The sequence below is a fragment of the Strigops habroptila genome, chromosome 1 (assembly GCF_004027225.2).
Source record: "Strigops habroptila isolate Jane chromosome 1, bStrHab1.2.pri, whole genome shotgun sequence".
Taxonomy (NCBI): Eukaryota; Metazoa; Chordata; class Aves; order Psittaciformes; family Psittacidae; genus Strigops; species Strigops habroptila.
Window position 1 is genome coordinate 75371742 of NC_044277.2, and position 22678 is coordinate 75394419.

At 38.1% G+C, this 22678-nt stretch overlaps 1 protein-coding gene across 1 annotated transcript in view; it reads left to right on the forward strand.

The window, feature by feature from the left end:
* TRIO (trio Rho guanine nucleotide exchange factor) overlaps positions 1 to 22678 on the forward strand; it is a 249428-nt gene that overhangs the window by 137304 nt on the left and 89446 nt on the right. The window contains exons 16-27 of the mRNA XM_030473732.1: positions 3755 to 3874; positions 5247 to 5438; positions 6609 to 6758; positions 8221 to 8335; positions 13110 to 13225; positions 16461 to 16583; positions 18523 to 18717; positions 18829 to 18944; positions 19492 to 19558; positions 20335 to 20444; positions 21518 to 21587; positions 22042 to 22131. Of these exons, the coding sequence (XP_030329592.1) occupies positions 3755 to 3874; positions 5247 to 5438; positions 6609 to 6758; positions 8221 to 8335; positions 13110 to 13225; positions 16461 to 16583; positions 18523 to 18717; positions 18829 to 18944; positions 19492 to 19558; positions 20335 to 20444; positions 21518 to 21587; positions 22042 to 22131 (1464 nt within the window). The remainder of the gene's footprint in view (positions 1 to 3754; positions 3875 to 5246; positions 5439 to 6608; positions 6759 to 8220; positions 8336 to 13109; positions 13226 to 16460; positions 16584 to 18522; positions 18718 to 18828; positions 18945 to 19491; positions 19559 to 20334; positions 20445 to 21517; positions 21588 to 22041; positions 22132 to 22678) is intronic.

The following is a 22678-nucleotide window of genomic DNA, read 5'->3' on the forward strand; positions in this document are numbered from 1 at the left end:
AGAAAAAACAGATTCATTCTATTTTGTATTCCTAAAACACATCTCTATCAAGTGACATTTTTGTGTTGAATTAAATGCCATAATAGGCATGAATTTTCAAACAAAATTACAGGAACATGTAGCTGACAAAACGTTCATGTATTACAAACTCTTTTTCCAGATTTTCATTGTACAGCTTAATCTGCGATACTTCCCTGGCCAGAAGGGCTAAAAATTGAATGGAGCTAAACCTGAATGTTATACTGTCTCGTAGGATTTCTTTTTATCCCCTTTGGAATGCTTTAGGGCTGGTATCTCCTAGTTTTGTGATTTCAGGTTGGGGGTTTTTTTTTTCCAGAAAACCACGTTTGATTTATTTTAGTTCTTATTAAATTGCACTTCTGTTTCTGCAGCACTGGGAAAAACATAGCTCAGCAGGTCACAGCAGGTGTCTTACCTGAGAGTAAATGACATGGTAAACCTCCTCTTCAGTCTGTTTTTGTTTGTATTTTGTTGCCTGAAGCAGTAAACAAACACACGAGTTTCCAGTTCAATTACTGTGAGTTTCTGCCAAATTTTTTGTTAATGAACTGGGTGTAAGCACACTTGCTATGTAGATGGGATACCATCTCCATAGCAAGGATTTCAACAGGATTTCCATTTGAATCTTTCTTGCCAAACTGACATTACTCCTATTGTATTTTTACACACACATATATAAAAAACATAGTTTGTAGTCACATGAAAAGGTTAGACTGGAATACTGCAGGAATTTTTCCATAGGGTTCATTGCTCAGGTTACTGAATGGAGACCAGCAGACTGTCTCCTGGGTTAGTTTTTTAGTCAAATACTTGCAAGGAGTCTCTTCAGTATTAAGCAGTGAAACTTGGAGCTTAGTGAATTCTTATCAAATAAGAACAGAAGACAGATAAAAACATCCAGAGTTATTTCTCCCCTTACTAATGTACCCGTTCTGCATTTATAGCATTGAAGTTCTGTAGATCAAACCTCAGGAGAAGGAGGAAGCAGAAGGGCCAGAAGACAAACAGAGATTAAAACAAAACCTGCAAAGAATTTGCTTATCAATTTGATGTGTAATAGGTGCAGAAGGGGCAAAAACAGATGGAAGATTACAGTGGAGGAAAACCTCAGAAGATGGGAGGGAAGAAGATGCTCACTGAAATAAGAAGGGACAGCTGCATGTGGGAAAAACAATGTGGGAAGGAAAATGTGACCTTATACAGGTCAGGGACATATGAGTAGGCAGAGGCAGAGAAATATTTAGCAGAGTATGTGTCTCATCCAGAACTCCACTTGCATGTTTGCCAGACAAACTTTTTTTTTATCCACCTAAACTATAGGTGATAGATTACTTATTGCTGCAATCACCCCCACATACTCACTTTGTAGAATGAATGCTTTGCTCTGCTTAACATGCATTATCTGCCTAGGTCAGAATCTTGGCCAAGCTCCAAAACCAATGCAATTGGGTTTACTATGCTCGTCAAGCCTTTTCAATACAATATTGTCTGCTGATCACAGTGCATGTTCTTGGATATATACCTATGTATTCATATCTGTACAACAGTGTACAAATACTTGTAGCAAGTACAAGCCTGTACCATCAAGAGTAACTTGAGCTGCTTTGTGTTCTCACATACAGATCTTGTAGCTTAGTGCAAACACAATCCAGTACTTGAGCTCTGATTCTCCCAAAATACTACTCAGGAAGAGTATCCTGGCACTCTGTATTGTGCCATATGGATATGAAAACATAGCTAGGACAGCAGGCTGAGGTAGGTATGTTTCGTGATCACGTTCAGTTAGAGTCAAAAAATCAGTCCAAGAAACTAATCTTACATCAAGCATTTATCTGTAGAGCTACCTGCTTGACCCTTTCAAATGTCCCAAACTCTGCTTCATTTCCAGAGTTTTGTGATGCTATACCTATGCTTTTCTAGCCTGCTGAAGTCGGCAAGGGGAAAGATGGTGTGTGGTCCACCCAGACAGTGTGGTGATGGGAACATGCCAACAAATGGGTAGCAGCCCTGGAATAAGAACAGACTTGCTATTTACCAGTGCTTGTATTTTCCCCTTGAGTGACATTCAGAAGGCCTGGAACTCAGAACTGAACATCTACTTCTCAAAAGTGGGAAAGAATTAGCCAAAGGAGGTTTATAGATCAACTAGTTTAACATAATTCCCAGGAAAAATATTGAAACAAGTAGATTATTAAACCTGAACAGTGATGAGAGGAGAAAAGGCTAATGTAGATTAATTAAGCGTAGATTCCTATTGATAAATCCTGTTTCTTTCCGACAAGGTAACAGGTCTTCTGGGTAGAGGTGAAAAAGCAAATGACATAGATCTTCTTTCCCTTAAAGCTTTTAAAATACTTCAGTCTATTCAGCTCTAGCTTACTATGAGAGTGTCATATGAGACTACATTACCATGAATGATAACTTGCTGGAAAACTATACTCAGTAGCAAAAGTGAAGAGACTCACTAGACTGGAAAATAGATTTCAAAGTAAATATAATAATATGTAGAAGTCTGTATTTGGATACTAGTTCATGCTTTCAGTCAGAAAATCTACATGTTAGACTGGAGATTTTGATTTTAAATTTGAAGATAAAAGCAAAAGAAGATGGAAAGGGGACTTGAGTTCATCAGAAGACACTGGATTACAGTTCAGAATAATCTTGATGTATGGAAGAATTGTGCTGTGAGGATATGAATTTTGTTAGTGACAAATACAGATCATGATGTACTGGCAGGAATATTCAGCTGAACAAATATAGCACAGGGGTAATTACTAGCTGGGCAGCAATTCTATAGAAAAATTGTACAGATGAGAGTGAATAACCTGAATTATGTCCAGCTTTACTCAGCATTTGAAAGATTTTGACCGAGGTTATGGTTATCAACTGGAGAGAGCTTGCAAGAGTACAGCGAGAAAAATAAGGCAGTTAATTTCACATGGGAGAGATTGAAGAGACTGTTGGTCAACAAGAGGAACTTGGAGGAGGGAACTGGGTGATGGTCTTGATGCCAAGAGGGGGGAATTTTTTATGTTTTTTTTGCCCTTGACTGTGGGCCGGAGAAATTAAATCAGCCAAAATTAAAGCAAGAGGGATTTGAGTGTTAGACATTAAAAAGAAGATTTATGGTGATAAAAATGTCTGGTGAAAGTGTGGGATTGGAGTCTTGAGTAACAAACAAGGTGCAGATCTTAAACTTGCATGTTCCTGCTGTTGGTGAGGAATGCACAAGGTGCCCTCCTGAGACTTCTCCCCACCCAGGTATTCTTCTGGTTTCACTAGAAATGTCAAAGGTGGCACGTTCTGAAAACCAGATATCTCTAAGCAGTTAGAAGACACTCAATGATCACATTTTTCTCGACATTCATATCCAAAATTATTTACTTACTAAGTTGATGTCCTGATTTTACATTACCGACCTTGGCTCTTAAGCAAATAATGCTTGTAGCTTGTTCCTGTTTTCCAGGTGACAGAACACAGCCTTGTTCAGAGTATAAACTGAAACCACAAGCATGTAGTAGTTGACTGAAAGATATGAGTTGTCAGCTAAGTGAAATTATAGTGAATGTGTTTATTGAATGTATTATTCACTGTAAATATATAATCAATAAATTGTTTAGTTATCAACTCTGGTATTGCATATGGTCCTAAATGTTTTTGTCCCTAGCAATGATGCTTTACTTGCTGGTTGATAGTGGAATTGCGTATTTCATGGTCATCTCTTTCGTTACAGGTTTTGGGCTGGATCCGAAACGGAGAGTCAATGTTAAATGCTGGGCTTATCACTGCTAGCTCTTTGCAGGAGGCAGAACAGTTACAGAGGGAGCATGAGCAGTTTCAACATGCAATAGAGGTAAAAGCACCTTTTCAGTGACCATAGACAAGAAGTCCTGTAGTACAGTTCATGAGTCTCTGTAAATAGCACTGTTGGGTTCATGGTACAATATTTTTAGTTTAGCAAAAGCTTTGTAATCATCTTACGGCAAAGAGGTAAAAACACTGGGATGGTGGGTGTCTTGTTCATTTTGGAGCTACAATTCCAGGTGAACACATCATCTTTGTAAAGTGATAGCTGTTCATAGCAATTTTATTGAAAATTGTGTTTGGCTTTGTTACAATACAACATATAATGCTAATTGTTAAAGTTAAGAATAAATGGAAGAGCAGACATCAGTTTTGTGTATTTTGATACGGTCCTTTAAGGTTTCACTGAAAGTCATGTGTGGTGGTGTGTCCATCCTTCTGCCATGACTTCAAGTGAAACTTACCAGGTTGGTCATTCTCTGCAAAAAATAAGCAGAGATCTTAAGACTGTCTGAAATACAGTATTATTAATTTATATGCACTATCAAGGGAGTTACAGTGATATTGATTATATATAGCATACAGTTTTTAAGAATGTTACTTTTTGTTGAAAGATTAACTGATGTTATGATTGTCTGAGAAAACTGTCTTCAGAAGTACTTTGGCTTGCAGTAACTCTTTCGTGTTCGTTTGCTGTTCGGTGAAGTTTTACGCTTCCCATCTCTTTTTACAATTCGCACTATATGTACCCTCATTTTGAGAGCTTTGGTAACTCTTTTAAGTATAAAAATAATGAGACCTCTGAGTGTTTGTCAATTTAAGAATAAATGACTAGGAAGCTTAAATTCTCTGTTTTTTGGGTCATTCTGTACTCAGACGTAATACTTATTATAGTTAGGGTTTCCAGATTTTAGGCAAGTATATGTTTAAAGACTACATGCTTACAATGAATGGAGAATTGTCTTTTTTATTGGCCTGCATGTCTGCACCTTCACTAGTTCATTACTGATGTGTAAAAGACCGCAGTAAAGCTATGAGAACAGTAATAGCAATCAAGCCAAAATAAGATACATCCTTTTCATCTTCTTTTTCCTCATCATGAAGGGAAAGAAAATCAGCCCAAAATTCATAATTATAACAAAGTGTTCTGCAATATAGATATGCCGTGTGTGGCTTAATGCTAGACAGTGACTATTGCTTACAAACTGCTAGTCATTGTTGATTTAATGATAAATCTCTACAGGATTTATTTCCTTTGTATTTGCATAGTGACATCATGCAGTGGCTAATATTAGACATTAGTTTTAGTTGTGTGTGTTTATAGAGGTGTCATTGACACAGTGGAAATGTCAGCTGTTGAGGTCTTCAAGAAAATATGCTGAAGTGCTCCACTGAACTTCTGAATTTTCACCTCTTGTCAGAAAACACATCAAAGTGCCCTGCAGGTTCAGCAGAAGGCAGAGGCAATGCTGCAGGCTAATCACTATGATATGGATATGATCCGGGAGTGTGCAGAGAAGGTTGCTTCCCATTGGCAACAACTGATGCTGAAGATGGAGGACCGTCTCAAGCTTGTGAATGCCTCTGTTGCCTTCTATAAAACTTCCGAACAGGTACAGAAATGCTGCATGATCTGTGTCTGCTTTGGCTATTTCTTCAGTGCGGCATAAAATAGCATTACCTAACAAAAATGGTTGGCTAGGTTTGGTTATATTTGCTAATTTGGTAACAACTGCAGTTACAAAAAAAATCCCTGCAAAAGCAAATCCTCTGACCAGCTACCTTAGAAGGACAAACCATGTGCTGCAGCCTTTCAATATATAAAGGGGTTTTATCAGACAAAGTCTTTTTACCAAGGCCTGTAGTGATAAGACATGGGAGCAATGGTTTTAAACTGAAAGAGAGTAGATTTAGATCGGATGTAAGGGCAAAATTTTTTACAACGAGGGCGGTGAGACACTGGAACAGGTCACCCAGAGAAGTTGTGGATGCCACATCTCTGAAAGTACTCAAAGTCAGGTTAGACGAGCCTTTAAGGAACTTGATCTAGTGAAAGATGTTACTGGCCATGGCAGGAGGGTTGGACTATAGAAAGGACCTTTAAAAGTCCCTTCCGGCGCAAACCATTCTGTGATAAATGAAGAATAGACAAATTGTACTAACTGCGAAGAGTCTGTAGTGTAATTGGTCTGGCTACACTTGCTTCAATTAGCAAACTTCAAAGAAGGTACAGTACCAAAGTGCAGTGATTGTTCATTCCTCAGATTATTTTCAATTGAGAAAAGTCTTGTAGAACATTTCCAAGATGAAACTCACTGTACAAGTGCTTAGTTGGATTTCTGCTTGTTTCAAGAAGTTTTGCTTAAACTGTAAACAAGTTACACAGGTTTTAATGGAAATACTTCAGATGGTGAATCCTGTTTTTTGTGAGAGAGTCAGAGAAAGATCGGCTTCATCCTACTTTTCTGCAGAACAGTTAGGGGAAAGGTTGCTTCCTTTGCAATCATATCTTAAGCCTATCCCGAACTGTGCACTCACAGAGGTAGAGAAAAAATGAGCAACGTTAGGGATAGCCTTTTGAGTTATTTCACTTAAGCAGGCCAGTGCTTGCAAACCTACAGACAAGTTTGTTGCTTTCTCTTAAATCCCAGTAAAAACATGTCAGAAGCTAAGATATATGTAGGGGGTAGATTGGTTTTCCATGGTTTTGGCTTGAAATTTTCAATTTTTATTTTTTTTTTCTTACTGAATTATATTCAAGTTGAACTCCTTTTTCCTGATAGGTGTGCAGCGTGCTAGAAAGCCTGGAGCAAGAATATAAGAGAGAAGAAGACTGGTGTGGTGGAGCAGACAAACTGGGTCCCAACTCTGAAACAGATCATGTTACTCCCATGATAAGCAAACACCTGGAACAGAAGGAGGCATTCCTAAAGGTCAGGTTTGCCTTTTTTTTGTGGTCTTCTCTGTCTTGGCAAGCATGCAGTCGAATGCTCACTCTTACAGTGCTGAATGTATGTGGAAAGCAACAGTGCCTATTCAAAAGCTACAGGTATGTCTCAAACTGCAAAGATGTGGAAGTGCCATATTAACTGCTTCTGACAGTGATTAGGAGGATACTGCCAAGTGCATAAAATTGAAGCCAGTTTTATAAATATATTTCCTGTTGAACTTCAGTAGATGTCAGGTTTCCCACTGTGACTGAAGAGGAATTGGGAATCGCTGCTTTGAGCAGCTGTCATCTAAAGAATGCTTGAAGGCTGCTGCTTTGGAAGAGAAGTGACAGTCACATAGTGCCATTGCTGCCTGTGCATCAGAGCAGCTCTCTGATATACTTGGACTGCAGTAGAGTACGGAAGGAGGAAATTGCTGGATAAGCATCTAGAGTAGTTGGATTTGAGTAATAGCCTGCAGATAAATGAAAGATTTTCATTCCAACTAATGTCCTAGTGAAGAAGCTTATTGATCATACTGAACGAATGTGTAACGGGTGCTTACAAAGCAGTGTTACTAACCTGTAACCGAAGCCTTTTCCAGCACCACCTTGAAAGGACTACTAAGAGTGTAAAACTTACTTTTATTAAAAGCCTTTTTGTTCTCAGTGCACAGATGAGAACATTAAAAACATTAGCATAGCTCTAAGAACACTGTCAAATAGATCTTTCTGAAGCTGGCATGTGAGTTACCAATCTTTGTTTTAAAACAATATGAGAAAAGACTTTGTGTCTTTATTACTGGGTTGACCCATGCTACCTTATCTAACCTTTTAAAGTAGTATTTCATATTCTGCTTATTAAAAATAAGGCAGCCAGCCCATATGTGTGCATTAAGACGAAGAAGGCAGCTGAGCTGAGTGTTGGCAACAGTGTCAAGGACTGAAAGCTCTCAAGGCCTTGTCTTAATATTCTAGCGCTTTTGGTTTCACTTCAGCAGAGCATTTACTTTTTGTTTAAAGTACTGGTGGATGTTTTGGAATACCCGGGTGAGTACATGAGCATGTGCACTCTGTTTACCGAATAAGTAACTTCAGGTGGCACATGGCATATGCACAAAACAAACTTCTCTGTGAGCTCTGAGTCATGCTGAAAGCTCTAGAGCAGATAATTGGTTTCCAGGATCTTCAGATAAAAAGGAATAGCATTTTGTTTGGGTTTGGTTTTTTGTTTGTGGTTTTGTTTGGTTTTTTTATTCCTGCTGTATAAGTAAGGATTAACTGCTATTTGTTGGGAAAACTGTTTTAATGGTTGGGTTGTCTTGCTTATAGAAAGATTAACAAGCAGTGTTTTCTAAAATTAGAGAGCATGGGAAACACACGAAAAGGTGTGAGGAAGGTCCTTCATCTGTTTCTGAATGTATATTTGTGCATCTTCAGATAAAGTAATACCCTTGACTCTCTAGGCTTGCACATTGGCTCGGAGGAATGCTGATGTCTTCCTGAAATACCTGCACAGGAACAGCGTAAACATGCCAGGGATGGTGACACACATCAAAGCACCTGAACAACAAGTGAAAAGTAAGGGGTTTCTTGTTTCTTCTTCTCCTGTTTTCTCCAAGGAATGTGATCATCATGTGTTGTGGTGTGTGTAATGATGGTGGGGGGTGAAGCCTGCCCAAGTGGAAAGGGTTCTGTCAGGCTTAACAGGAAATAATTAAAATTTCTCACACACTTTGAAGGAGCTGCCAGTTGTAAAATTCTCTGATACCCAAATGAAGTTGCTTTTGAATTTATCTGTCTTCTGCTTACACTTAATCTTCTTTGAATTTGAAACTCAAATGTGCTGCTTTTGTTGAGACAATGAGATAGTAAATTTCAACGTGATAATGTTTGGTCTGAAGCCAAATGAGAGCTTAGTCAGTCTCTTAGTGTGGTGCATTCTGCAAGTTCCTTGGGAGTGCCAGCGTGATACAAGATAATCCCTTGAACAATGCCCTTGGGCCCTTCATATAGTTGGATCAGTATTAAGGAACTTCATGAAGTGTCAGATAACTGACATGATGTTTGAAATAAGGTGCATAGATAGGTAGTAGCTGAGGTGAGGCAGGAAAGAACTATTACATGGGGCTTGGCTTTTGCTAGGATTAATTCAATGTAGTGCAGCTTTAACATGTACAGTGGGGAATGGAGTACGGCTTTCAAGGACAAAAATACAGAAACTAATAGGGTGTGCATAACTGATGGGTGAGGTAGGCAGAACAGAGGTCAGAGAGACTCAGAATATTGCATTTTACTAATTTATTTGCCAGTTGTATTCTGCTTAATGCATTTTGAAGCTGTGATTGAATACTCAGGCTGTGCTAGAGACTCAAAACCAGAGATGTCTAATTGTCTAATTAATTGCTGTTTGCAGCTACCCAAAGGGGAATTATGCAGAGGATGGAACCAAACTCAGAGGAACACAGCAATAGGACCAAAGGAAAAAGTTGCAGCAGGGAAAATTCTGGATGGATATAAGGAGAAAGTGGTACAGCAGGAGTGAGAAAGCACTGAGTAGAGCAAGTAGCCCAGAGAGGTAGCAGAATCTCTACCCTTGGGAATTTTTAAAACTCAGTTGAACAAGCTCCTGAAAAGCTTCGAAGTTAGTCCTGGTTTTAGGAGATTTGAACAAATGGCCTCCAGAGGTCACTTCCACTCTAAATTTCTTGATGACTCTATTAGAAAAGAACATGCTCACTGCTTCACTATGCTACAAGGGGAAAACAGTTTGTGTTAGTTACCCATGTATCTAACAGTTCTCAAATTGAAAACCTCCCTGTGTTGAATTTTTTGTGTTGGAAAGGTAATAGGGTATTTGCCATACTTTTCACTTTAAGAAAATAATTGGATTGTGGCAGTTGAAACTTTGAGCATGTAGAGCTGACAAAGGATTGTTTTTCCTCTGTCCCGAAGGCATCAACGTATATAGAATGGTACAAGACAAAATCTCCGTGCAAATGCTGGCAGTATCAATAACTGAAGAAGGGTTGCTGGCATTTGTTACTCAGCTCTTCTCTTAGTAGTCGACAAAGAAAACAAAGCAGAAGTAACCAGGAAGTTGTAGCTACTTTTTGAGTACTTAGTAAGTTTAAGAAAAAAGCCTTAGAGGTTTGGGACAAACTTTTTAGAAATTCAGTTTTGAAATCTGTGTAGAAACAGTCATTCTGAGAAAGGTAAATGTGTTCAGGAAAGAGTAGAATAGTCTCCACTAATGTCCTTAAGAATAATTACATATCAGAACTGCAGTGTTAAGCCTGTTCTGTGTACATTTAAAATCCTAGATGAATGATACATGTTTAAAAAGCAACAAAAATCCCCAAGCAGGCAAAAAATAAGTTATGTGCTCTAATACTTTTTCTCCCATAAGCTATTTAATATCTTCTGAGAATTAAGCATGAGTCAAGATAAAACTAGTGAGGACTGCTTCCCTTTAGGTCTCATTGGTATGATAATAGCTGACCAAATGATTTAAAAGTTCACTCTGATCTTCCTGTTCAAATATGCTTGTAAGGAAAAACAAATCTCTCTTCATCTTTTTTCTAAACTGATTGATAGAGAAAAGAAATAACAGTGTGTTTATTTCATTTTGGTGAACTAGAGGTTACATGTGTTCTGCTGGACTCATGCTCAGGTGTATGCCTGGAACAGCGCGTCAGACTGTGATCAGTATATAGTATATAAAGGAACACTTTAAAAACTTGAGTAACCCTTGAGTTTCTGCAGAACTGCTGAACATATTTCTAAAACCTCATTCAGTGGCATACTTGATCCTTGTTCCCAGCTGCAGATTAGGATATGTAGAAAAGCAATGTCTCAATCTAAGCAAAGTTTAATTGAGCACGTGCTTTGTGGGAAACAGGAATCATAATGGTACTGAACTCTGAGAGGTGTCCTTCTGTCCCTTCATACCAGCGTAAGTAATTTCCTTGACCTGCAGTTAAGATACTGTCTGATACAAATACTGTATCAGACACCGTGCCAAAGCTGAATTTTGGGAAGGAGTTGTGGCTTGAAACTGTGCTGTGGCAGGTGAATTCAGTTAGCGACAATTGCTGTAAGCTGAGGAAGGGAGCATCTTCATCTTTGCTTCTGCTGCTAATTTTGTGTGCTGCTTTATTAACTCTGTCTCTGCTGTAAGGGCTGCAACCGAACCTAGTGTAAGAACTTGTCTAGTGGTGCTTATATTCTTAGCTTGATGGAGAGTGCAGGATGTATAGAGACAGCTGAAAGCTCTCTGAGCATGGAGAGTAAGTTCAAAGTTTAGGAAATAATCCTAACAAATGTTGGAATCAAAGAAAACAACAGGGACTTGTTGTTCAGAAGACTTGAAATAGAGCTCGTGCAAGCCTAGCATTAAATATTATGTTCTATAGCTTCCTTTAAGTATTTTATAAATACTTTTCTTTTCCTTGCAAGTCCAAGAAATTAATAACAGTAACAATAACGGTGCTCAGCCAAATATCTCTTGCTGCCTTGCCATCTGTATCATGTCCTGACAGAACAAATGCTGTTCCAACTAGCTAAATTCACCTTGTTTGCTCTTTGTCAGAACTACTTCTTTTGTGTCACTATCAAGATGTCTTTTTTTACATGGTGTGTCCTGTTGGGTGTATTGCATTGTATAATGATAATTGTATCCTACTCGCAAACCACCCTTCGAAATCTGGCATGTGTTCTGAGTGTTTTGGGGTGGCTGGTGTAAGGCAGAAAGAAAACTGAGAAAACAGGCGAGGCTCATACCAGATCAGCTCATGGCTTGGCTAAGGGACAGGTGAGTTGAGGCATGTTTGAGGGTAGCCTGCCCAGCAGGAAGAAAACCTTGGCTGCGGTGACTAGATTCCAACCAAAAAGCAAATCCTGGGTCATCTCAGTGCTCTGTGGCAAGTATGAATATGGTGTTTCCAAGGTGGAGGACACTGGCAGTGATGCAGACAGGTTTCATAATCCTCAGGGAGGCTGTGACACATGTTTGTAGTTGGTCCTAGATCACAAATAGAGGTAGAGTGTAATGCTTTTCCGCTTAGTCTCCCTTTATTTGAGCTTCTCTGTCAAACTGGTTCTTGGAATTGTTAGCTTTTGGGATGTAAGGCATGGTGGACCCACACAGTGGGGCAGAGGAATGCAAAGGCCTTAGGAGGCCTAGCACCTGATAGGCTTCCTTCATAATTACAGACAATAGCCAGCTGTGGGTATAAGTACAAAAGTAAGTAAAACATTATTGTGAAGAATGAGGGGGTTTTTTGTAGTCCCTTCTGCTTGTGATAGACCTCCCCTTGGGTTCTGTGCACCAGAGACATTGGGCATCCCCATTTCAGTGTGTTTCAGCTTGCCATCTGGGTTTGCAATAGCTACAAAGTTTGGTAGGGCTGCTGCTCTGGATGAAGCAGTGAGTAAAGTGAACTTCACAAGAAACTGCTGGGATTTCTTTGTTTGAAAGAAAAACAACAACAGCAAAAAAGAAGCAGAGTTCAGATAAAATCTTCTGCATATTGTAAGAAGCCTTTGCTACTCAAGAAGAATTAATAAGCCAGACATGTGGAATTGCAGGTTAACAGCGGAATTTGGATGTGACTTCTCAATGGCATACAGTTCCTGATACTCAGGAATGGACTAACAAATTGTGCAGCTAATTATTTGATTACCTGGAAATTCTCTCAAGGCTCAGTGAAAACTCATTTGGACGAGTCAACTTAATTATACTGCTGCTGGTTTTAATTTTTTTTTTTAAGGGGAATTACAAACTTAGTAATTGCGTATTTTTTTTATTTCTTGGATTTTTCATAAAGTAATTTAGTATCTGCTTATGTTGAATTTGTTCTTGTAGTGACCTAAGTTTATATATTCGCCCACATGTATTAAATTATTAAAATATTTTATAGGAGACTGGTTTATTCAGAAAAGCTTTGAGGGTTTGTTTTTTTTTTTCATTATGATTCATATGAGACATTAAGTATGTTCTGGTTACTTGTGTGTGCTCATTCTTTCTGAGGAAATGCCATCAAGAACTATGTTTATCAGACTATACTTTCAATTCTGTTACAAGCAGTGGCAGTCCCTGTATGAAAAACACTTGAAAGAAAGAAAGGTGTCAGTAGTATGTTTTAATTGCATCTCTAGTTTTTTTCTGAAAAAAACCAAAAAAAACCAAAAAAAACCAAACCGAAAAACACCAGGAAAAAGAGCAAAAACAATAGTAACAGAAAGAGAAGTGTATTGTAAGTTCTACAATATAAAGTATTTTATTCTGATTATTTTAATTTGATATTTCAAAATTGGTTGTTGTAACCTCTGTTGAAACTTTTCTTTCCTTCAGATATCTTAAATGAACTCTTCCAGAGGGAGAACCGCGTGCTGCATTATTGGACCATGCGTAAAAGACGTCTTGATCAATGCCAGCAATATGTGGTGTTTGAAAGAAGTGCCAAACAGGTGAGGGTTTTATATAAAAAATCCTCTTCAGTGTTATCAAGGTTTGACATACACTGACTTGTTCTACAATAACAAATTTGCCATTGACTTCAGTATGTCAAATGGCTAAAAGATCAATGGTTAAAATAGAAAGTAACTGAAATCATTTGCTTTTCCTTCAATACAGAACAACTAAATCCATTGAGGCAGGGTATCTTTACTGCTGTAACTTAAAGATAGTGTTCTGCTTCTGCCAGCTTGATCTGGTATCTGGGAATCTCACTTCTGCAAGGTTGTGCTTGACAAATGTTACACTTGTTAACTTTTACACACACACCAATTTGACCAGGGAAATAACAGGCAGCAACGTTTTCCTCTAATGGGGGGGTGGTGGGGTGGGAAGGAGAAGAGGGAGAGAGATCTAATTAAGTTGGTTGGCAATTCTAGAAAACTGACATGTTGGATAACTCATTAAACAATAATAACTGAATGACTTCTGTTTTGCAATTCTGTGTGTACTCGGTTTTGTGGTTTCTTGCATGGTAGATCCACCTCTCTGGATTATGTTGAATTTCTCAGTCTGGAAAGAGCTATTAAATAACTACCACAAACACAAAAAATCCCATTCACTAATCAAAACACAAGTCGTAAAAATAATTAGGGGGTTCCAAGGCAGAACTAGTGACTGGAATGATATACAGTGGTTTTTTACTTTTTTTTAAACTGGATATAGAACAAAGAAAGGAATCTATCTGTTCCTGTTCTGCAGAAAAGGGCACAATGCCCATAATGTGAAATATAGTTAGATCTACTTTAAAGGACTCAAAAACCTAATTTTTCTTTCTGACAGCCAGTGCAGGCAGAAGCTTGCATACTAGTGGTCTGTTTTGATCTCTTAAAAGATTTCTGAAGTCCATCTTTCATGCTTTTGCAAAGAAAGTAATGCAGGGTAAATCTTGAGTGAAGTTAAAGATTAATACCCCTTTAAAACACCACCACCACCCCTTCCCCACCCCCCACCCCACTTTTGAATAACCTTAACTCCAACCTCTGCCAAGCACATGACCTACTTGCTTTTGTATAGAGATTACTGACTAACAGTGTAACCCTGGAGTTAAAGATCTGTCAGCATTTTCATTGTAAATGCCATTCTTCAGCAGTCACAGTTCAGTCGTCATAAAGTAAAACCAACCTTATAGCGACTCGACACTGATTACACAAAAAATTGAAATGTTTCTGTCTTCATTTAGATTTTTGTTTGGAAATTGGAAGAACCAATACATTCAGAACTCAATGCCCTGCAGTGGAAGCACATACCATAGTAGTTTGAGAGGACAGTGGTAGACTCTGAAATCCTTCCAGAGCTAAGGGGTCACCTGATGACTAAACTGATTCTCGAGTTCTTGTATGGTGATATGTCTCCACCATACAATCCTGATCCTCACATGAAATGAGAGCTGATCTAAACTGTAGGAATTAAGATCAAGATTAACTTTCTGTTAAATTATGTCTCCAGAGAGCTGCCAAAAAGTTACAAAAGAGTAATATTTTGGGAGGGGAAGGTTTTTTGTTTATCATTCATCATTGTGTAATAAACCCACCAAAACAAAGTGGAGGTTAAAAAGTTAAAAGTGAGAAGTAGAAACGTTGTTTGTAGTACCAATGATAGCCATGCTGCTTGTCCATATCAGTCTTTACTTGCGAAGATAGGCATTAGAATGACAAAGGATATCACACAGGTGCTTGGTTGAAATGTCCCTTTTCTTGACAGTAGTCCAAGAGCAGTTGGTTTGTTTCCATGAGCGATGTTTGAAAAGTACAGTCCTATCTCATCATTCTTGCATATGCACTAGCATGCAACTAGGTAAATGCACATTCAGTGTTGAATTTTGAAGGCTTTCACCTTAGTTTTTGTACCAAAAGACAAAAGAATCGTAAATGGAAGGAAGAAAATCAAAGTTGTTTGATTATCTTTGATCAGGTTGCAGCCTTAATGAGCTTAAATTGTGGTGGAATTATAATACAGATGATGCCTTTTCTGATTTAGTGTAAGGTTATGCTCTTGAGAAATACGTATCTACTGTCCACCAAGATTAAGCTTCCCTTCTTCTTGGTAATGTGGATAGATAAAAGCATAAATTGGAATTCTGAGAGGTAAAAGGAAGAATGAGGACCCACTAGCAATCTACTACTTTTTCCCTTGGGGTATTGAGTTTTTGTCTAGTGCTGTATGTATTCACTGAAGACACAGAAGATACACATGCATTTAGTAACATATAGCCCTAAAAAAGCTGTCTTAAACTTTCTGAACATCTGATACTGGCTTTATCAGGACCAAGAAGTTTCTAAGTTGATGTCTCTTTGCATACTGCTGTCGTAGCCTGTATTTAGAGCTGCAAAACAGCTTGATAATGTCAGTGTTCAGTTACATTTTTTATTTTTACTGTTACGCAGCAGTTTGAGAGGACTCTGTTTCTGGTAGCCAGAGAGTAGGATCCCTTGCAACCACAGAGTTATGCTTAAAAGAGCAGCAAATATTAACGTGGGTAGAACATAGATAATAACATGGATCAGCATGATTCATAACAGCGAGAGTGTAAGGTGCCGGGACGTGGAAGGGAGACAATTTTAGTTTGCCATTCTTAGTTCTTGTCTTTTACTTCCTGTACGTAGAGTAATTGGTTTAACTGATGCATCTCACCATTCCTCCTCTGGTGCAAGTTTAATTTCTAGGAATACATTTAACTACAGAACACACTTTGTGAGGCTGGAATATGTCAGCTAAAGAGTGAAATGATAGTTAAATCTTATCTGCTTGGGAAGTTTAGCCTACACATTTGACAGTCTTACATACCTTTTTGCAAGTTGGAGAATGCGTATTTCTGGCTAGAACTGTCCTGTGTTGCACTAAAACAGTGATTTTTGCTCAGTTGGGGAGTGTACTAACAAAACTGTAGACATAGTTAGAACCTTTTAGTAGTGGACTACTGTAGTCTGTAGTAGTGGACTTCCCTGAAGTATTCAGATTCATGTGTCAGTTTTTTAACTCTTTGAGCATTGCTTCATGGTCTGAGTGAATTATTTCAGAGTTACAAACTGTTTCGTATTGTAGAGGTATTAGATGATTGCCATGAGTGACACAGTAAAATTTACCTGTGGCTAATTTGTATTTGTGAAATACTGATTACAGATTGTTTCTGTTTGCAAAAGTATGTTGCCTTCTCTCTTACTTTTCCTTCATTATGGCTTTATTTAGGCTCTGGAATGGATTCATGACAATGGAGAGTTTTATTTATCCACACATACTTCCACTGGCTCCAGTATCCAGCACACTCAAGAGTTATTAAAAGAACATGAAGAATTTCAGATCACGGCAAAGGTAAAATAAATAAATAAAAATATGTAAGATTTAAAAAACTCAAAACAACCCAAATTCTTCCCTGTCCCCCTAAAAAAAAAAAAAAACAACCCCTAAGGATGTGTTGATTGAGATTTGCTTACTTGCAGTGGCTTTCTGTCTGTATTTCTGCTGGGAACAGAATAAACCAAAAGATGAGAAGATAATCACTGTTACCAGAGCTCCATCAGCCCTATGTGCTGTTGATTTGTCGTAACAGAATTGTAGTGAGATAGCTTAAAAAATGTTTTTCAAAAACCTACAAACCTCGCAGGGCCATTCATTTCCACTTTTATATCATCGTGTCTGTGGATTACTGCATGTTCATTTAAGATATAAAATATACCAAGGCATATTATTATTCAGCTGTGATTTAATTAGAAGATAGTAGAAAAAAATAAAGCTTTGCTTGTCAAGTTACTCATTTTATTAAAGTATTCTGTGATTCTGCTGTAACTTTTAATGCCATGGCAGCATTATGTTATTTTACATCTCTGGAAGCCTATGCAGAGATGCAGATGTCACTTGTGAGGCTTACCAGCCTTTTCATGTGAGGAAGACTGAAAGACAGGCAACTAGTGCATGACTGAAGTACCTGATCTTACGTAGCCTTGTCTGTCTCTGTGCTTTGTTTTGTCACCTGTTCAAACTGTTGCATGTTTTCACCTCTCAGCTCTCCAATCTTCATAGAGAAATAGAAAATCAATAGAAAGAAAGTGAGGAGGTGTTCCTTTGTCTGAAGGATTACCTCAAAAAAGGAGGCTTGGAGATGGAGTTGGTCGTGGTTCATGTGGGAAGGGAGAAAAGAGAATCCAGAAAGAACAGGGATCACTTTTGCTTTTCAAACCTGGATTTCCTTCCTTCAGAGTTTTGCTCCAGCTTTTGTTCTGCTGGATCCCTTCCAGCACACAGAGCACCACTGCCCCTCTTGTTTCCTCTGTCAGCAGATGACGTGGGTGCCCCTTTTGACAGGATGTTGTTAGTGCCACTCCCTTGGCGTTTTGCTACCTGTTGGGAGGATGTATTAGCCCTTGCTAATTCCATCGTTAAAAGAAATGCTTGGATGAGGGACCACTAGGAAAGACAAAGAATTAAAAAAAAAAAAAAAAAAAAGACAAGTGCTGTTGATTTTCCAACTGACATAAAAGAGTCAAGTTTTTATTGCCTGTTTAGCTTAACTCCCTGTTAACAAGGGCCTTGACAGTACACTTTACTCAGACGATACATTTCACTCTGACATGGTATCAGAGAGAGCTGGAGATATAAACTCATCCATCATGGATGATTTATGATTTACATGAAAGTGCATAGTCTTAGGCAGCTTGTTAATTGGGAAAAGTTCTTAGTTACAGATTTGATGGTGGCTACTTGTTCTCTTAGTTTCAGCGACTGTGTCAGAGCAAAACATATTACTAAAAAGATCTGAAGAATATAGTCTTAATCTGTTGAAGTGTAAGGCATATAACAAGACTTATTCCCATCTCAGCATTTAAGTGATGACTGACAGAGGTAGATTCTTGAGACTGTGGGCCAGGTCCGATACCAGTGCTTCAGTGGTAATGAACAAAATATCCTCTTGGGCATCAAAACCCATTTGTATTGCTGTAAGGAGAATACCAATGTGCTGAAAAGCTTGCCTAGCAGAATTTAATCTCTGGGTTAGATATGAAGGACATTTTTGAAAGAAAAACAGCCGACTTGCTTCTAGTCACGTAATAATAAAACCCGAGGAAACCTATGTTCATCTTATGATATTTTTATTAAGAAAAAGGTACCTGTTTAAAGGAGTTCTGGGAAGAGAGAGGAGAAAGCTAGATCCTTTGATGGCTTCTCCAACTGCACTTAGTAGCAGGTTAAGCAAAATGACCCCCTTCATGATAGGTAGAGCTAGTAACTTTTCGATATTTTCCTGTTTTCATAGCAAACCAAAGAGAGGGTGAAGTTGTTGATACAGCTGGCTGATGGCTTTTGTGAAAAAGGGCATGCTCATGCAACAGAGATTAAAAAATGTGTCACAGCAGTGGATAAGAGGTACAGAGACTTTTCCCTGCGCATGGAGAAATACAGGACCTCTTTAGAGAAAGCTCTGGGTATTTCCTCCGATTCCAATAAATCGGTAAGAGAAATTTGAGTGTGATGACAGGCAAACAAGCTTTGCTTGCATTTAATTTAGCTATTGTTTTCTCCTGTCTCTTTCCTTAATCGATTCTTCCTTTGTTTAATAAAGAGCAAGAGCTTGCAGCTGGATATAATCCCAGCCAGTGTCCCGGGGTCAGAGGTGAAACTGCGTGATGCTGCTCATGAGCTTAACGAAGAAAAACGAAAGTCTGCCCGCAGGAAAGAGTAATAAATCTATTTATTTTTTAATCTCTGAGAATGCATAAATCAATCCTGATAATGAAACAACTGTCATGGCTTGTCTGGCATCTTAGAAATCGAATAAGTGGTAAAAAGAGTGATATTACTCAATAGCTCCTGTTCCCTTTTATTCACATGCTTATCCTCACAAATAATTCTAGCATGACAGAATCTTAAACTTTCAAAACTATATCAGACTTCTAATATGCTTTTTTTCTTTTTAGAAATAATGTGAAATAAATGTGTATGAGGAGGAAGGAAGACAACAGTTAAATGACTGTAGCAAGTGTAAAGCATTTGAGAAAAAATTCCATCTCCTTTCCCCTTTCTTTATGTGCTGGTTAGTAATGAAGGGAGGTTACCTCTTACGTCTCCTTCATCTGTTGTCTCTCTTCGCATTTCAGTTTTCAGATTTTTCTTGCAGCAGTGGAAAAAGCAAAAGCTGATGAGGAGAAAGATGTATTCTGGTTATTATGCATTCATAATGATCTAACAGACTGAGATTTGATTATTCTTTCTGTTGTCACCTAAGGTTCATTATGGCTGAGCTAATTCAGACAGAAAAGGCTTACGTAAGAGACCTCCGGGAATGCATGGATGTAAGTTTTCTTTTTTTCTCACTAATCTTTGAAGACAGGATTCAGTCCATTGCTTTCTGTTTCTTTCTGGTTTTAACAGCTGAGCATGATTGGTTTGCAGTCATAGGACCAAATTAAGTGTCTTCTCTGCTATTAAGAAAAAACTTAGAATTACATCTGATAACAGCTACTTCAGAATTCATCCTATACATTTTTCTTTTTTCCGTACTAAGTTTCAACATTCGCCTCTTTCCCAATTCATAAACGTGGGGTTGTTTTGTTTGAGAGAAGGGAGGGAAAAAGGAGGGGCTTACTTAATTTGCTTTGCTAGCAGTAGAAGAGAGCTTGTGTTAATTCTCTTATTATCTGTATCACATGTTCTGCTACTAGCTGACTTTTTGAATAGAAATTCAGAGAGATTCCATGGAAAACTGCCCAGTAATTGTTATGCCGAAGCAAGTAATGTTCAGCATTAGCTGTTGCACAAAGCATGAACTTCTAGACTGCAGACATGACCTTGATAAGGAATATCCTGAAGCATTAGAGGTTGTCAAGAACGCTGTGCATTTTAAATGATGAAGTCTCAAGGGACTATGTTAAATTGTCAGTTTTATAACTTGGATTTTACTGTCAAAATCTCAAGGTATATTTGACACAACAGTCACACTGTCACAATTGGCAATGATGCTACGTGATCCTTACACAATTTCTCTTCAGGAATGCATGCTTACAGATAGCTGGATGCTTCTGTTCAGAGTTTGTAATGACTTTTCATGCATCTTTTTTGTTCTGGGCAGACATATCTGTGGGAAATGACAAGTGGAGTCGAGGAGATCCCACCTGGTATTGTAAACAAAGAACACATTATCTTTGGAAACATGCAGGAAATCTATGAGTTTCACAATAAGTGAGTGACTTATCTTCCATTTCCATATTACTGCTAAATCCAAATGATGACCTGAGGGATTTCCTAATGAAAATATTGTGTGTATGAATAATGGATGCTTTTCCATTAAAAGAAAAAAAAAAAATAAATCCAAAGGATTTCTTCTTGCATTGCTAAATTGTTTCAGTTGTTGCTTTTTGCAGCCAGGTAGGTGTGCCATTAGAAATCGTCTTTTTCAGTCTTGACCATCTTTTAGCTTTTTAGATACTATTTGGATACATTAAAATTTTGCTGCAGGTTTTCCAGTTGTTCTAAAGAGCTGGAAACCACTCAACTCAATACAGATACAGCACAAACATCAATTTAAGACTCTCTCATTCCTTCAGAACCCTCATTCCTGATTCCCAAGTGTGACTGCTAGTGGGAAAGAGTAGGGCTCCCTGCTCTTCATTGGTTCTTTGAATCATCTGTGGAGATGCCCCACCTTTGTAACATTTACTTGAGTATATAGCTTGGAAGAGGCTTGTCCCCTATGTTTCTTCTGAGTGGAATGGTTCCTAGGCAAATCTGTGTACAGGAATCTTACTTTGAATCTTCCCTCTTCGTTAATTCATTAGTCTTTGTGTTGGGTTATGATTCTTCTAAGTAATAAAATATACCTAGCATATTCCAGAACCTGATCTTACAGTCCTTTGTATGCTCTGTGTTAACTTGAGCATCCAAAAAGCAAGTCACCTCCTTTTTCTCTTGAGATGAAAGCTAAACTTCTTTTTAAGCTGAAACAGTAGGAAACTTCTTGATGGACAAAAACAGCAGTTATTAAATTTTTGTGTACTCTTATGTTTTAACTGCATGTCTGCTGGATCAGTTTCTGATCTTCACATCAGAATTCCTATTGAATTACATTTTATGTTAGTTCTGTTATTACACTTTTTTATCCATTTGTGTTGTCTTTATTTCTTTAACTCACGCTGTTGATAAGAATTATAGCAAGTTTTCTAACTGCATTTATGCACGGAAAACAGATCAATATCAGCTGCTCTAATGAAAATATTTCATGTGCCTTGTGCTATCTGTTTCTTTTCTACCCATAGTATATTCCTCAAGGAGCTGGAAAAATATGAACAGTTACCAGAAGATGTTGGACACTGCTTCGTTACTTGGGTAATGAAGTCAGACTTACTTATATTTAGACGTATCAAGGGAGATAATAGGAAGCATGAAGGGATAGATTCTTGCTCTCAGGTCCCTTGTTAATTTGTAAAATTTGTAAAAGTACCCTTTCCTTCAAGTTTGAGTAAAAATGTGTTTAACTGGGTGGAGGGGGAAATTAAGGCACTGCAGTCAGATTCCAGTGCTTAGATGCTCTTCAAGTTTATGCAGGTTGCCTAATCCTGCATTCATGTTTGCTTTAGTATCTTTGTCTTAGTTATGAATAATCTACTTTGGCACACATTGCTATTGTTTTCAGTCTTACTTGCCTCATGCTGCCAGCTTGAATGGGAGAATAATTTTGTATAGTTCAATTTCTTGAGAGAGAAGATATGCTCTCTAATAACTGTAAAAACAAACATTACGCTCTCTGATAACCTGTGTAAATTTGCATTTTATTTTGCAGGCAGACAAATTCCAAATGTACGTTACTTACTGTAAAAATAAACCAGATTCTACCCAGCTGATATTAGAACATGCAGGAGCATACTTTGATGTAAGTACATTGTGCCCATCTTAAAAGTGTGCCTTGGCAGTTTGAATCATGTACTTGCAGTTGTGCTGAGTGCCTAATTTCTCAAGAAAATACAAGTTTCCTGGTACTAATGCTGCAATTTAGTGTCGGCTTAAGACAATCAATCTTGTATCTCACATGGTTAACTGATATTGCTCAGTTGGTCTCATAAAGCTGTCAAATCCAATGTAAAAAGTTGCTGTCACATATCAGAGGAGTTCAGAATGGGAAACGGGTTCTGGCAGCAACGACTGAGACATGAATCTTCAGCTCTCACAAGCATATTCTGCAAATCTTAGCACTTTGATGTGCTTAGTTTGCATTGTATGTAATAAAGATTGAAATCTTTGTTAAATTCTTGGAGCACCCCTAAATTGTAATTGTTATATAGTGGTAATTCAATTGACTGACATTGTTCAGAGCTGCTAAACCACCCACCTTGCTTATTCAGTCCCAAGGTTACTTGGTCTACATCTAATACTCCGCTTAAGAAGGGACCAAATTGTAGCAGCTGTTAAAGGGTTTAGGG